The sequence below is a fragment of the Natrix helvetica genome (genome assembly GCF_964273705.1).
Source record: "Natrix helvetica genome assembly, chromosome: 1".
Lineage (NCBI taxonomy): Eukaryota > Metazoa > Chordata > Lepidosauria > Squamata > Natricidae > Natrix > Natrix helvetica.
The window spans coordinates 353889097-353904730 of record NC_138548.1 but is presented as its reverse complement, the minus strand read 5'-3'; the positions used below and the strand labels follow the sequence as shown (position 1 = coordinate 353904730).

The 15634-nt window shown below is 46.1% G+C and overlaps 1 protein-coding gene across 1 annotated transcript in view; it reads left to right on the top strand.

Annotated features, from left to right (window-relative positions):
- Window positions 1–11145, top strand: part of LOC309385188 (tigger transposable element-derived protein 1-like) — an 18956-nt gene extending 7811 nt beyond the window's left edge. Inside the window, exons 3-5 of the mRNA XM_081939337.1 lie at window positions 860–2768; window positions 8923–9042; window positions 10121–11145. Of these exons, the coding sequence (XP_081795463.1) occupies window positions 860–2768; window positions 8923–9042; window positions 10121–10134 (2043 nt within the window). The 3' untranslated portion in view covers window positions 10135–11145. The remainder of the gene's footprint in view (window positions 1–859; window positions 2769–8922; window positions 9043–10120) is intronic.
- Window positions 11146–15634: the final 4489 nt, after the last annotated feature.

Below are 15634 nucleotides of genomic sequence, written 5' to 3'. Positions count from 1 at the left end.
TCCTCCTCCCCCCTTCCCTCTCCTCCTCTTTCCCTTTCTCTTCCTCCCCCACTCTTCCTCCTCCTTCTCTCAGCATGTTTTCGGAACCCCAACATCGTCTGGCAACTTGCCCAAAGAAAGTCATCGCATTTAGCCATAATATGGTTCAAATGATTGGGTTTGATAAGTTATGCAAACATCCTTTCCTGTTTAGTAACTGCAATCGCTCCCTTAAATAGGAAGCGGAATGGTTGCTAAACAAACATGTGATCAAGAGAGGCTGTGAAGATCTCTGGTAGCTGCTGTTTCAATAATACAATTATACAATACAATAGCAGAGTTGGAAGGGATCTTGGAGGTCTTCTAGTCCAACCCCCTGCCTAGGCAGGAAACCCTATACCGTTTCAGACAAATGGCTATCCAGCATCTTCTTAAAGGCTTCATTCAGACTTTTCTCGTGCAGCAATGCCAGCATTACGCTCACTCCGGTGTATGTCGTCTGGCACAGAGACCTGCATACATCGGGGGTAAATTATATAGTTTTTGTTTATTACTGTTCTTTTGCAAGCGGTCCTCCTTGTTTATAATTCTTTGGCTCACAACTAACTCCAGTTTCACAGGCCACAATATGGTGGCTCTTCCCCTGGCTGCTAGCTAGGTGAGGAACGATTTGCAAACACATCAGTAATAAGCAGTATAAAAACATGAATTTATGATCAAATTTCTGCGTCTGAAAATTCATTTGGCAGCCGATGCATCCATTGAGGCCTTTTGAGGCACCTGTCTCTTAATCACGTGTTCGTTATTACGTATATTAACCTGCTCTTAATGTTACTTTGTTTATTTAATTGTTTCTGTGCATTTTGTATCCCATCCCAAGATGTCTTCAAAGAGAAAGAGCTCCGGTACAACCGAAGGAAGTAAAAAGAAGCAAAGGAAAGTCATCAGCCTCAATTTGAAGATGAAGATCATCAAAGCGTACGAGGCCGGGAAGAAAGTGACGAATATAGCTCAAGAGGAAGGCCTGGCCCACTCCACCATCTCCGCCATTTTGAAGGACAAGGAACGGATCAAAGAGGCCACGAAAGGATCCTCGGGAATGACCACGAGCATCATCAGGAAGCAAAAACACCTCGTCCACGAAATGGAGAAACTCCTCATCCTCTGGATCGAAGATCAGATACAGAAGAGGCTTCCGGTGAGCCTTTTTCTCATTCAGAACAAGGCGCGCAGCATTTTCTCCACGCTGAAAGAACGAGCAGGCGAGGAGTGTACCGAAACCTTCACGGCCAGCCGCGGCTGGTTTATGCGATTCCAGCTAAGATTTCATTACCAGAAAACGCACAGGTTAGGTAAAGCTGACAAAGAAGCCGGCAAACACTTTCCGGATGAACTCGATAACGTTGTAGCAGAAGGGAACTATTTCGCGGAACAGATATTCAGAGTGGACGAAACTGGGTTGTATTGGAAAAGAATGCCGGAGCGGACCTACATACACAGGGAAGCCCAAGCAATGCCTGGGTGCAAAGCATTCAAGGACAGAGTAACCTTACTCTTGGGTGGAAACGTCGCCGGATTCAAGCTGACGCCATTCCTGATCCTTAAATCAGATCACGCCTATATGTTCGAAAATATAAGCCAGGACACCCTGCCTGTTTATTACCGGTTTGATAGTAAGGCATGGATGACGCATGTCCTGTTTGAGGATTGGTTTACGAATTGTTTCATACCCCAAGTAAAGGAATATTGTCGGCAAGAGGGAATCACGTTTAAAATTCTCCTCCTCCTAGACAAAGCACCCGGACACCCCCTGCATCTCGACAGTCTCCACCCTAATATAAAGGTAGTTTATCTACCCCAAAATACCACCGCTTCTGTACAGCCGGTGGGCCAGGGAGCTATCTCAGCATTCAAGGCCTACTATCTGCATGCCGTGTTAGCCAAAGCCTTCGCCGCAGTGGAAGAGGAAAGAGTAACACCGAGTGAGTTTTGGAAAAGCTACAATATTCTGCATTGTATCGAAAACATCGTAGCAGCCTGGCAGGATGTCAACGTGAAATGCATGCAAGGGTTTTGGAGAAAATGCTTGAAATGTTTTCCTCTTCTTGTCAATAATTCTGTAGGGTTTGATCCAAACCAAAATGTGGACGAAATAAATAAGAAAATCTTGACCCTCGCGAAATTCCTTGATTTAGAGGTCGATGCTAAAGAGGTAAAAAAATGGATCGCTTACGCGGAGGGAGAGCTGTCGAATGAAGAGTTAATTGAACTGAAAGAAGAACTGGAAGCCCAAAAGGTGGTGGAAGAAGAAGTAGAAAAAGAAAAAGAAAAAGAAGAAAAAGAGAAAGAAAAAGAGAAAGAAAAAGAAAAAAAGAAAGAAAAAGAACAAATTGTAGAAATTCAGCCCAAAACGTTCAGTCTGAAAAGATTGGCTGGTGTTTTTTCGGGTGTTAACAAAGTTTTATCGGAATTGAAACGCATGGATCCAGACGTAGAACGTTTTAGTAAGGTACATTGGGAAATGAGTGAAATCTTAAAATGTTACCGTGAAATATATGAAGGGAAAAAGAAAGAAAGGAATGATAAAGAAACCAAACAGAGGGGCTTCCGGAAGGAAGTTACTCCTCCCTCAGCTGCACTTCCCTTCCTTTTGCCCATCCCGTCTACAGGAACACAACACCCGGAAGATCCACAGCCGTCAACCAGCTACGCCAGCCGATTCGCTCTTCCTGAAAATGCAGAAAACTATGAATATTTTCAAGGATTTATATCCAATTTTATGTATGCAGGTACTGTAACTGTAAAATCTGATTTATTCAGGTGGTGGTCTTCCTTTACAACTGTCTGATTTAGCAATTGCAGTTACAACGATGATGAAAAAATAGTTTTACCACCAAATCTTGTATTTATGATCTTCACAGATCTGTAAAGCAAAGGAAATATTTAGGATAGATACCGTGCTTACCATCATCCTTCACCTTTTCCTTGCCTTTACTTAGCACTTAGTACTTAGACTTGTATACCGCTTCATAGTGCTTTTACAGCCCTCTAAGCGGTTTACAGAGTCAGCCTATTGCCCCCCCCCCTCCCCAACAATCTGGGTCCTCATTTTACCCAACTCGGAAGGACGGAAGGCTGAGTCAACCTTGAGCCTGGTGAGATTTGAACCGCCAAATTGCAGGTAGCCGGCAGTTAGCAGAAGTAGCCTGCAGTATTGCACTCTTAGCCATTGCACCACCGCAGCTCGTGCAGAGCTGCACAAGTCATAAGTAGAAGGATTTACTTACAAAGTAAGATTACTTTTCCATTACCATAACAATGCGAATGGTTGCTAAATGAAGCCGCTGCAAAACAAGGACTACAGGTGGTCCTCGACTTATAACCATTCGTTTAGGGATTGTTTGAAGTTAACAACGGCACTGAAAAAAGTGAGTTATGACCGTTTTTCACGCACGCCATTGCATCATCCCCATGGTCACATGATCAAAATTCAGATGCTGGGCAACAGATTCACATTTATGACGGTTGCAGTGTCCCGGGGTCATGTGATCACCTTTTGCAGACTTCTGACAAATAAAGTGAATGGGAAAGCCAGTTTCACTTAATAACTGGGTTACTAATTTAACCACTGCAGGGATTCACTTAACATCTGCGGCAAGAAAGATCATACAAGGGGGCAAAATTCACTTCACAAATGTCTCACTTGGCCACAAATATTTTGGCCTCCATTGCGGTTGTAGGTTGAGGACTATCTCTCCTGTAAGATCATAGCCAACGGTGGCGCGGTGGCTCGAATGCAGTACTGCAGGCTACTTCTCCTGACTGCCGGCTGCCAGCAGTTCAGCAGGTCAAATCTTACCAGGCTCAACGTTGACTCAGCCTTCCATCTTCTGACGTCGGTAAAATGAGGACCCAGATTGTTGGGGGCAATAGGCTGACTCTGTAAACTGCTTGGAGAGGGCTGTAAAAGGACTATGAAGCAGGATATATAAGTCTTAAGTGCTATTGCTATAGCCACACTTACTGTATCACTGACCCAATGATAGTCTACTTGACTTTTTAAAAAAATTGGTTAATGCCAACGTTATTACCCCTAGTCTTCTGCTTAACATAAAATACATGTAGCCCTCCAGTAAAAACGGCAGCTGGGAACATTAATTCCACCACTGAGTAATGCTCTTGTAAAATGTCATGTAACCACAACACTTGCGATGGCAAATTTGGCAATCCCGGTACCATTGTCACCCAGAGACTGTGGCGGGGGTCATTCAGAGAGGACTTCATGTGAACGGAATCGTAGGCAACCAGACCAGATGGTGAGACCTTCAGGTGGATAGGTGAATGCCATAGGTGGGTGCTGATGAGCAAGGGCAGGTTGGCAGGGCCCACAGGCAGGCGGGTGGGGGTCTTGAGCGAGCACTATAGAATAGCAATAGCCCTTAGACTTATATACCACTTCACAGTGCTTTCCAGCCCTCTCTAAGTGGTTTACAAAGTCAGAATATTGCCCCCAACAATCTGGGTCCTTATTTTACCCACCTCGGAAGGATGGAAGGCTGAGTCAACCTTGAGCCTCGTGAGATTTGAACTGCCAAATTGCAGGCAGCAGTAGCAGCCAGCAATATTGCATTTTGACTACTGTGCCATCATTTAGAGCAGGGGTGGCAAATTCAAGGCCCGGGGACCAGATCCAGCCTGCAGGGTGCTTAGATCTGGCCCACAGAGCCGCCCTAGAAACAGCGAAGGACAGGCCTGCGGTACCTCTGCGAGTGAAAACGGAGGCCATTGCAGCTGAAAATGGAGCTCAAAAGGCAGGGGTGAAATCCAGCAGTTTCTGATCGGTTCTGGAGAACCGGTAGCGGAAATTTTGAATAGTTCAGAGAACCGGCAAATGCCACCTCTGACTGACCCCAGAGTGGGATGGGAATGGAGATTTTGCAGTTTCCTACCCCTGGAGTGGGGTGGGAATAGAGATTTTGCAATATACTTCCCCTGCCACGCCCACCAAGCCACGCCCACAGAACAGGTAGTACATTTTTTAAAAAATTTAATCACTCTTGAGAGGGCTGCGTGCAGCCTTCCCAGGCTCTTGTTTTCACTGGCAGAGGGTGGCAGGAGGGTGTTGCAGCCGGAAATGGAGCTCAAGAGTCCGTTTTTGCTGGCAGAGCGCTTGAGCCACCAACACGAGTGATGTCTAGCTGGCCACACCCACTCTGGCCAAGCCACATTCCCCCCCTCCCCCAGATCAATCGTAACCCTGATGCAGCCCTCAATGAAATCGAGTTTGACACCCCTGGCTTTGAGGGTAGGATGGCGATGGCGGCTATGAAGTGTGGGCAGACTGAGGCAGGTCTCTATAGAGCATAGGCCAGCGGGGAGGCGCAATGGAGTACCGGAGCCCTGCTCTGTTTTACTCTGTGCAGCTAGTCCCCAACTTATGACCAACATTTCTGTCGTTAAGTAAGACAATTGTCTGCCCCATTTTACGGCCTTTCTTGCCACAGTTCTTAAGTGAACCACTGCAGTTGATAAGTTAGTAACCAGGTTTCCTCGTTAACTTTGCTTGTCAGAAGGTCACAAAACCATAGGACTCTGCAACCGCCATAAATGCAGGTAGTCCTCGACTTACGACAGTTCGTTTCGTGACCGGTTAAAAATACCCCGGTACTGAGAAAAGTGACAGATGACCGTTTTTCACCGTTACAGCCTTTGCGGCGTCTCCAAGATGGTCACGTGATTAAAATTCAGATGTGGGGCAACTGTTTCATATTTACGACCTTTGCTGTGTCCCCAGGGTCACGTGATTCTTTTTTGCGACCCTTCTGACAAACATAATCCACGGCAGTGATTTGCTTAACAACCAAGAGAAGAAAGGTCATCAAACGGGGCCAAGCTCAGTTAACAAACATCTCACATAACGACAGAAATGTTGGGCTTAATTGGACTCCCTGGATGAATCGGTTGCCAAGCGTCTGAATTTTGATCGCGGGGATAGCACGACCCATGGAAAACGGCCCTAAATCCGGTTTTCCAGTGCCGTTGCAACTTTGAACCAGAGTTGGTATTCAGCCGGTTCTCTCCGGTTTGGGCGAACCGGTAGCAGCGGCTGAGGAAGGATCCGCCCCCCCCGCCCCGATGTCATGCGGGAGCACTGCACATGCGCAGAAGGCGCTGTGCAAGCATAGACGAGGCCCGTGTGCTCATGTTTGCGAACCGGTAGGGAAGGTAAATGAATCCCACCTCTGCTTTGAATGGTCACTAATTGAACTGTCACAAGTCAAGGACAACCTGCCGTAGGGTTCCTCAGAAGAAAATTGGCGGGAGCAACTTACAGGAAGGACTGGTGAAATTTCCTGCCAACTTCCTCACTGGCTTTGCTTACCGGAAGCCGTCGGGGTAAAGTTGTACATGGCGTTAACGGGACGGCTGCTCCCTGGATTGTCATAACCGCGATCTTCTGACTGCACGAATACTGTGGCACCTGGAACTTTGGAGTAGAGTTGTAAATCCCCCCCCTCATTCAGCCCCGTCATAACTTCGAAGGGCCACTGTTTCCGTGGCCGCTCTGCGAGGCCTCCCCTTAAACCAAATGTTTATACTCGTCGATCTTCCCTTTAATATTTTTGTTTCTATTTTATTTATTTATTTTATTTATTTGATTCAATTTATCAGTCGCGCCCTCTCCGCGAAGGGACTCGGGGCGACGTACAATCAAATATAAAGGCATGTGGCATGGAGGAGGTAAATACATCAACATTAACAATACAAATGAAAATAAAAGCCACAAAGTTAAAATAAATAACAATAGAATTAAAACAATTAAAACAATTAAAATACCCAAAAGATTTAAATATACAGTTTAAAATTGCCAGGGAGGTTAGAATTTAAATTTTTGTTTCTAATTAGATTATTTGTAAGAAAAATAATAATAATAATAGAAACTCTGCGTGCAGAATGAAACAAAAGCTTTTAAAAATATTCCCGCGTTTCAAATAGTCAGAACGATGATCGAAGATTTTAAAAGGTAAATCAGCCACTGTAGTGTGCAGGAAGTCCTCGACTTACAAGAGTTTGTTTAGTGACCAAAGTTACGACGACACTGAGCAAAGTGACTTGCGACCGTTTTTCGCAGTTACGACCTTTGCACCATCCCCATGAGTATAGGATCAAAATTCGGATGCTTGTGCAACTGGTTCATATTTATGACAGCGGTCATTGGTTATGTGATTTCCCTTTTGCAACCTTCTGAACAAGCAAAATCAACGGAGAAGCCAGATTCACTTACCATGTTGCTGACTTAACTGCAGTGATTCACTTAGCAACGGTGGCAAGAAAAGCCGTCAAATGGGGCCAAACTCACTTAACCAATGTCTCACTTAACAACAGAAATTCTGGGCTCCTGTGTGGTTGTAATCCGAGGGCTGCCTATATTTTAATCTCAAGGATACATTAGCAATGAAAGAGATCTTGGAAGCAGGATGCAGAAAAATGAGTTTATTATTTTGTCAAATTTAGAAATCACCCACTTCCCTCGCAGGAGGAAAACTCTATATAAAATTTAGATGTTGAACAAAATGTTGTTACAAATGTCCTCTTCGGAAAGGATATCAAAATTTGAACGGGGAAGGCTGAATTAAAATAGCAAGCACAGGAATTGGCATTCCTAAGCTGCCCTGATTCTCACCCAGTGACTATTTTGCTTAATTATCTGGTCTTTGGAACAGAATGAGGAATGGGGCTATTCTCAGTAAACCACAAATGTTTTATATGAGGCAGCTGTTCAGGATTTGCGCCTTGTGAGTCCTACAGCCAGCAGAATATTCCAGTATTTGAGAGGTTGCCGTAAAGAGGAGGGGGTCCACTTATTTTCCAAAGCACCAGAGGGCAGGACAAAAAACAATGGAGGGAAACTAATGAAGGAGAGAAGCAACCTGGGATTAAGGAGAAACTTCTTTTTTTTTTATTGAAAAAGTTTTATACAAACAAATTTTCCCCTTTTAACCCCCCCCCCCACCATACAGTATAAATCCCATACAGATACTATATCCCCTCCCCTCCCCCCAACCCCCCCCAAAAAAGAAAAATTCAAATATTATACCAATTACTTTACCCCCTCCCCTCCCCCCGTCTAAAAGTAAATTACTCATTCACATATTGTACCCCCTCTCCTCCCAACAATCACAATATAAATTTCTCTTAGAATAATAATAGCCCATCAATCCCATCTTCTAAGCTAATTTAACATATATAAATCATAATATAAATTTCTCTTAAAATAACAATATTTCATTAATCCCATCTTCTAGTATATTTATGCATATATATTGCCCCACCCTCCACCCTAACGGGTCTCTCGCTTTAGTAAAGGGTCTCTCGCTTTAGTTGGGGGTTGGGCTAGAAGACCTCCAAGGTCCCTTCCAGCTCTATCCTATCCTAGAGATGTTTCAGTAGGGAATCACTGCTTCGGAGTTTCAGCTTTTTTTTTTTTTTTTTTTGTCTACTTTGGGGCTCCATCCACCTCTCCGTTCAAAACTGTTGCCCCAAAGAATCTGGAGTTGCCAACCACTTGGACAGAACTACCTGAAGCTACTTCTATATTTCTTTATTTCGTTATTAGGTGTGGAGGAAGAAATATAATACAATAGTAGAGTTGGGAGGGACCTTGGAGGTCTTCTAGTCCAACCCCCTGCCTAGGCAGGAAACCCTATATATTTTAATTAGAGACAGGCAAATTGCACCAATTTTGATTCTGACTTAGCATGAGATTTGATTTGGCAATTCAAACTTCAGAATTGGCTCCAAAAAGTAAGCTTTGTGCGTTAAATGTCGAGAATCGAGCTATCTCCCCCAATACATTTTGAGCGCTACAAATCACTTTGGTAATGAGAACATGCAGGATTTTTAAAATTTGAATCAATTTTCCTTTTTTTTTTCTTTTTTCAGGAGTCCCAAAGGATACAATACTAAAATCTCCCAAATTGGAAGAAGAAACCTTTGAGATCAGGAAAGTAAAGATTCCCCTGGACATAAAGCAAGAGATTGACGGAGAAGCCAGTTCGCCGGGTAAGGATGCAAAGTGTCGATCATTGCAAACATTTCTGGGATGCTTGGAGCCAATGGGACCCTCTGCTTCCCTTTTGGAAACCAGGGAAGTGCCAGCGTCGTGCACAACTAGTTGGTGGCGCGGTCCTTGACATCTGATGATCCAGCAAGCTGAGGAAAGAGACGGTCCAAGGTTCCATTGTAGAATTTTTGATTCCTAAAATTGTTGGTTGAAAAGATTAGGTTGCAGTGGAAAGGAAAAATCCAGCTGGAAAACCTAAAAACCTGCTCCAGTTGAGCAGTAGCATTAGCACTTAGACTTATATACCGCCTCACGGTGCTTTTACAGCCCTCTCTACGCGGTTTACAGAGTCAGCATATTCCCCAGCAATCTGGGCCCTCATTTTACCCACTTCAGAAAGATATGGAAGGCTGAATCAACCTTGAGCCGGGTGAGATTCGAACTACAGCCGGCAGTTAGCAGAAGCAGCCTGCAATACTGCATTCTAACCACTGCGGCCTTTTTTTACTACGAACTCTTCCAAACATAATTGTGACATATTTAAGCAAAGAATGGCCTCTGGAATCCCATTTTTTTTTTACTACCAGTTCTGTGTGCGTGGCTTGGTGGGTGTGGCAGAGGAAAGTTACAGCAAAATCCCCCGGGACTCGGGAGGCAGCGACTACATGGGAGCGGGGCCAGTCAGAGGTGGTATTTACCGGTTCTCCGGACTACTCAAAAATTCTGCTACCGGTTCTCCAGCAGTTATTCTGGTGGCGGCGGGGGCTTTACAACTACCCTCAGTCGCCCCATGCTCATCAAAAGAAGTCCAGGGAGGTCCTTTGCGGGCGGCCAGTTCTAGCTGCCTGCAAATGACCTCCCCAGTTCCCGGAGCCTGTGGCAATAGAAATCACTACGCGGCAGTTGAAAAGTGCTGCACGGTGTTTTCTTGCCATGTGCGCGGCCGCGCGGCCGCGCACCTTAGAGGGAACATAGCTAGGCATGTGAGGGAACCCATCAACACTAGAATTCGTAGCAGAAATTGTTGAATTTATTGTTGGGGACTATTAGACATAAATGCTCTTCTGTTTCCCTCAGAATATGACATATGACAGAAACACAAGGAGAAGATAAAAGTAGGAAGATCTGAAGAGATAGACATTTGCCAGAATTCGGAATGAGTCAAAAGATTTATTTTTCTGGGGTCCTGAGATTATAGGAAAACCAATAAATCCAGTGGGAGCCTAAAGGCAGTCATGAAAGAAAGACGGCGAAGCTTTCCTATCTGACGAAGGTGATCAAAACTTAAATGAAGCCAACTTTCAGTTTGGGAAAAAGGCCGTAATTAAAGAGGAGCCAGAGATTCTGTTCAACCATCCATGTTCCAGATACTCCACCTGTGCAACCAAAAGGATAACCTGCCTAAATACCCTTGTGAGAAAATTTGCAACCAATCCTCTTTCATTCCACAGGGGGAACACACTCCCACGACAAGAGAAAATTACATTTGCTCAAGAGCGTGGGGAATTTTGCTTGGAAGACAAAGCTTTGGAAGCCCATGAGAATATCCACACGGCAGAGAAAGTCACAAACGTTCAAATTGTAGCAAAAAGGTTTCGGTCCAGAATCTGATTAAACACAAGAAGTCCCATGTAGGAGAAAAGCCATAAAAAAACAAATGCAGTGAGCGTGGAAACGCTTTTGAGGGAAAAGGAGGATGCTAATCAAGTCCCTGAGGATATACCAGTACATAAGAGAAAAGCCACAGAAACAAACACTCTCTGTGGCAAAAGCTGCATTAGTCAAGACACCCTCATCAAACACGGAGAGGGCCCACAACAGAAGAGAAGCCGCACAAATGCCAAACCCACCTTTGGTGGTCCACTAACGGATTCAGACCATCACACAAATGCTCAGTGTGTGAAAAAGGTTCCTGTAGTGTTTCCATGTTTCATCAACGCACGAAAATCCATCTGTGAAGAACACATCTAGACGACCACGGTTCAGATGTAACGTGCAGTTTCAGGGGGACGATACTAGCAGATAATATTGAGAGTCGAACACAAGGGGCATCGGTGGTTTAAAAAAAAAAATATTGACAGATTAAAATGTTTTTAAAATTCTTTCGCATTGGAGTTCTTTGTTCAGGCCCCGGGGGCCGCAGGCAAGCTAGGAAATGACCCTTTTCTGCAATCTTGGTACTTCTCGTCAGCCGGGATGGGCAGAACTGAATAGATCCGTGGGTTGATATTTATAAGGGGACATTATAAGATCTGTGGGTTGATATTTATAAGGGACATTAGATCTGTGGGTTGATATTTATAAGGGACATTGCTCCTGAATATATTTGGCCTCCATAGAGGTTTTGGGAGAAGAGCTGCAACCTGACACGTTACAGTAAAACCTATTCAGTAGGGAACATTTGGATAGCAAAGAAAAGGGGATTTTTTCCCCCTAGAATTGCCTTCATAGATACACACCCGTGTCTCACTCTCACAGTTTTACCAAGCCCTGCTTGATTATCTCTCCTGTGATTAGATAATCCAGTGGTTAAAATACCGCATTTTTCGGACTATAAGACGCACCATAATTTAGAAGAGGTAAATTTTTTAAAAAAGTTTTTGCACTCTGCAGGCCTCCCAAATCCTCTGCACGCCTCATTTTTTTGCATAAAAAGGGGGGGAGAGAATGCAGAGGCTTTGGGAGGCTTGTAGAGTGCTCCTGGTGGCTGGGGGAGGGGCAAAAACAGCCCATTTTTTGCTTGTCCCCCCCCCCCCGCCACCGCCGCCTTAGGAGCACTTTGCAAGCCTCCCAAACCCTCTGCACATCCATTTTTGCAAAGGGGGAGGGGTTTTGGTAGGCCAAAAATGCTGTATTCAGTGTATGATGCACCCAGATTTTCACCCTCTTTTTTAGGGAAAAAGGTGTGTCTTATACTCCGAAAAATACAGTACCATCCAGAGTCATTGAGAGTCAGGTGGCATACAAATGACATACCAATTTAATAAATAGCAATAGCACTTAGGCTTATATACCACTTCATAGTGCTTTTAAAGCCCTCTCTAAGCAATTTACAGAGCCAGCATATTTCCCCCAACAATCTGGGTCTTCATTTCACCCACCTCGGAAGGATGGAAGGATGAGTCAACCTTGAGCTGGTGAGATTTGAACTGCCGAACTGCCGGACACACTCTGGACCTCGTTTTTGTCTCTGGCCAGTGGTTGAGTGATCTGGGAGGAGGGGACTTAACCATCACTCCCCTGTCATGGTCAGATCACTCACTCCTTCGTCTTGACTTCCCTGGTGCTACCTCCCGCTGCGGGGAGGCGGAACCGGAAAGCACTAGATGGTTCCGCCCCAGGCGCCTGATGGAACCAGATAGGTTCCAGACGGAGCTTGGGCCACCTCCTGTAACCTTGACCCGCCCCCGGGTAGAGGACCTGGTGGTCGCGTGGAATAATGCGACTTCCAGGGCCTTGAACCGGGTGGCGCCTTTGCGGCCTCTCCGGCGGCAACGATCCACCCTGGCCCCTTGGTTTACCAAGGAGCTGAGGGTGATGAAATGCCGCAAGAGACGTCTAGAGAGTCGTTGGAGATCCTCTCGTTTCGAACTTGATCGAACACAGGCACGAGCCCATTTAAGGACGTACCTTGTGGCATTGAGAGTGGCCAAACGCCAATATTGTGCCACTCTCATTGCATCCGCAGAGAACCGCCCTGCCGCCCTGTTTCGGGTGTCCCGCTCCCTCTTGTTTCAGAGGCCGCGGGAGGCCCCTCTACAGGGTAGAGCAGAGGAATTTGGGAAATATCTGCAGGATAAAATCGCTCAAATTCGGAAGGATTGGGTCCCTGTTAGTGGTCCAATGGAGACGTCCGTGGCGAGGAATCGACCTGGGAGGAGTTTGACTTGGTTGCCATCGAGGATTTGGACAGAATGCGTGGACGACTGCGACCCACCACATGTTTATTGGACCCGTGCCCCTCCTGGCTTGTACTGGCATCCTGGGAGGTTACACGAGACTGGCTCCTGGACCTAGTGAACGCCTCGCTGAGCGAGGGGTCTCTCCCGGCCGCCTTGAAAGAGGCGGTGGTGAGACCCTTGCTCAAGAAGCCTTCCCTGGATCCTTTGGAGCTGGCCAATTATCGTCCTGTCTCCAACCTTCCCTTTTTGGCGAAGGTTGTAGAGAGTGTGGTGGCCTACCAGTTTCCACGGCATCTGGAGGAAAATGATTATCTAGACCCGCGCCAGTCCAGCTTCCGCCCCGGTCACAGCACGGAGACGGCCTTGGTCGCGTTGGTGGATGATCTCTGGAGGGCCAGAGATAGAGGTTGTTCCTCTATCCTGGTCCTATTAGACCTCTCGGCGGCTTTTGATACCATCGACCATGGTATCCTGCTGCGCCGGCTGGAGGGGTTGGGGGTCCGGGGCACCGTTTTGCGGTGGTTCGGCTCCTACCTTTCTGGCCGGACGCAGCGTGTGTTGGCAGGGGAGGAGAGGTCGACCCTACGCCCCCTTACTTGTGGGGTGCCACAGGGGTCGGTCCTCTCGCCACTCCTGTTCAACACATATATGAAGCCGCTGGGTGAGATCATCCGTGGTTTCGGGGTGGGATACCATCTGTACGCTGATGATACTCAGCTGTACTTTTCCACCCCGAACCACCCCAACGAGGCCATCGAAGTGATGTCCCGGTGTGTGGAAGCCGTACGGATCTGGATGGATGACAGCCGACTCAAACTCAACCCCTCCAAGACGGAGTGGCTGTGGGTACCGGCTCCCCGGTTCAGCCAATTAATTCCATCATTGGCCATCGGGGGCATTCAACTTGCCCCCGTGGAGCGGGCGCGCAATTTGGGCGTCCTCCTGGATGCCCGGCTGTCCATGGATGACCATGTGACAGCCGTGGCAAGGGGGGCGTTCCACCAGGTTCGCCTGGTGCGCCAATTGCGCCCCCTACTGGACCGGGACGCCTTACGCACAGTCACTCATGCGCTGGTGACGTCTCGCTTGGACTACTGTAACGCTCTCTACATGGGGCTTCCCTTGAAATGCACCCGGAGGCTACAGTTGGTCCAGAACGCAGCCGCGCGGGTAATTATGGGGAGTACTAGGTACTCCCATGTGACACCATTCCTGCGCGAGCTGCACTGGCTTCCTGTGGTCTATCGGGTGCGTTTCAAGGTTTTGATAACAATCTTTAAAGCGCTCCATGGCTTAGGACCTAGTTACTTGCGGGATCGTATTCTGCCCCATACATCCCTGCGACCAATCCGCTCGCACAGAGAGGGCCTCCTCCAGGTGCCGTCCACCAGACAGTATCGAGGGGCGACGCCTAGGAGTAGAGCCTTCTCTGTGGCGGGCCCAGCCCTGTGGAATGACCTCCCCCCGGATATTAGGAATACCTCTGACCTCCGCTCCTTTCGTGTAAAGCTCAAGACCCACCTTTTTCAAGTTGCTGGCCTGGCTCAACTTTGATCCAACTATATCGCTCCTGACGGGTTTTTTATTTGGGGTATTTTAATTGTATTCAATTTATTTAGGGGTTTTTAAACATTGTGTTTTTACTTGTTTTTATCTATCAGTTCACCTCCTCCTTGTATATGTCGTATATATGTCTTGGTATATGTTTTGTTATATGTATGTCGATATATTTATTTCCTATGTTTTGTTGTACGCCGCCCCGAGTCCTTCGGGAGAGGGTGCGGCTAAGAAATAAATATTTATTATTATTATTATTATTATTATTATTAGCTATCAGTCAGCTGAAGTGGCCTGCAGTACTGCACTCTAACCACTGTGCCAAAATTCCTCTTTATTTGTTGATATTTTATTTTTTTAAGAATGTACATGATTGCTCTTCTCCTAAAAACAACTTTGGATGACAAATTAAAGTAAATAAAACCATTTAAATTGATAAAGTGCACCAGTATTACTTAGTCCTGGCTAGTTGAAGGTGTGTGGCTTCAATTGCCAGAATTCCCCAGAATTTGCTTGTGCGGGCAAAATAAGAGGTGAACCGAGACTGTATTTTTACCACACTTCCCCTCTGCCTGTTTGGATTCTTAAAAATTGGAATCCCTTCCCCACAAGATACTTTTAGGGTGATCTTGATTGACAAGCGTCTGAACAAATAAGATGTGACCGGCCTACAAACCAGGCAGGACGTTGACTTCGATGTTGTGTGCTTGCCATCTTGACTTTGTTGATCACACTCTGCGGATATCCCTGTCTTCAACAGAAAAAGTAAGCAGTCCTAATAAACTTCAATGTGTCTAAAATGAAGGATTTGTTTTAAGAGCAAAACTTGTTAAACGTGAAAATGTTGGCCACGGATCTGAGGCCATGAATATAGGGGGGGGGGGGGATTATTTGCCGGAAAAATATTTTGTCTTTTGCTGCACTGAGTCTGTAGGAAAAATGAGGTATAAAATTATTGTTAGTGCTAGTTAAGCAATGCACACTTTAGAATAGAATAGAATAGAATAATAGAGTTGGAAGGGACCTTGGAGATCTTCTAGTCCAATCCCCTGCCTAAGCAGGAAACCCTATACCGTTTCAGACAAATGGTTATCCAACATCATCTTAAAGACTTCCATTCACAACTTCTGGA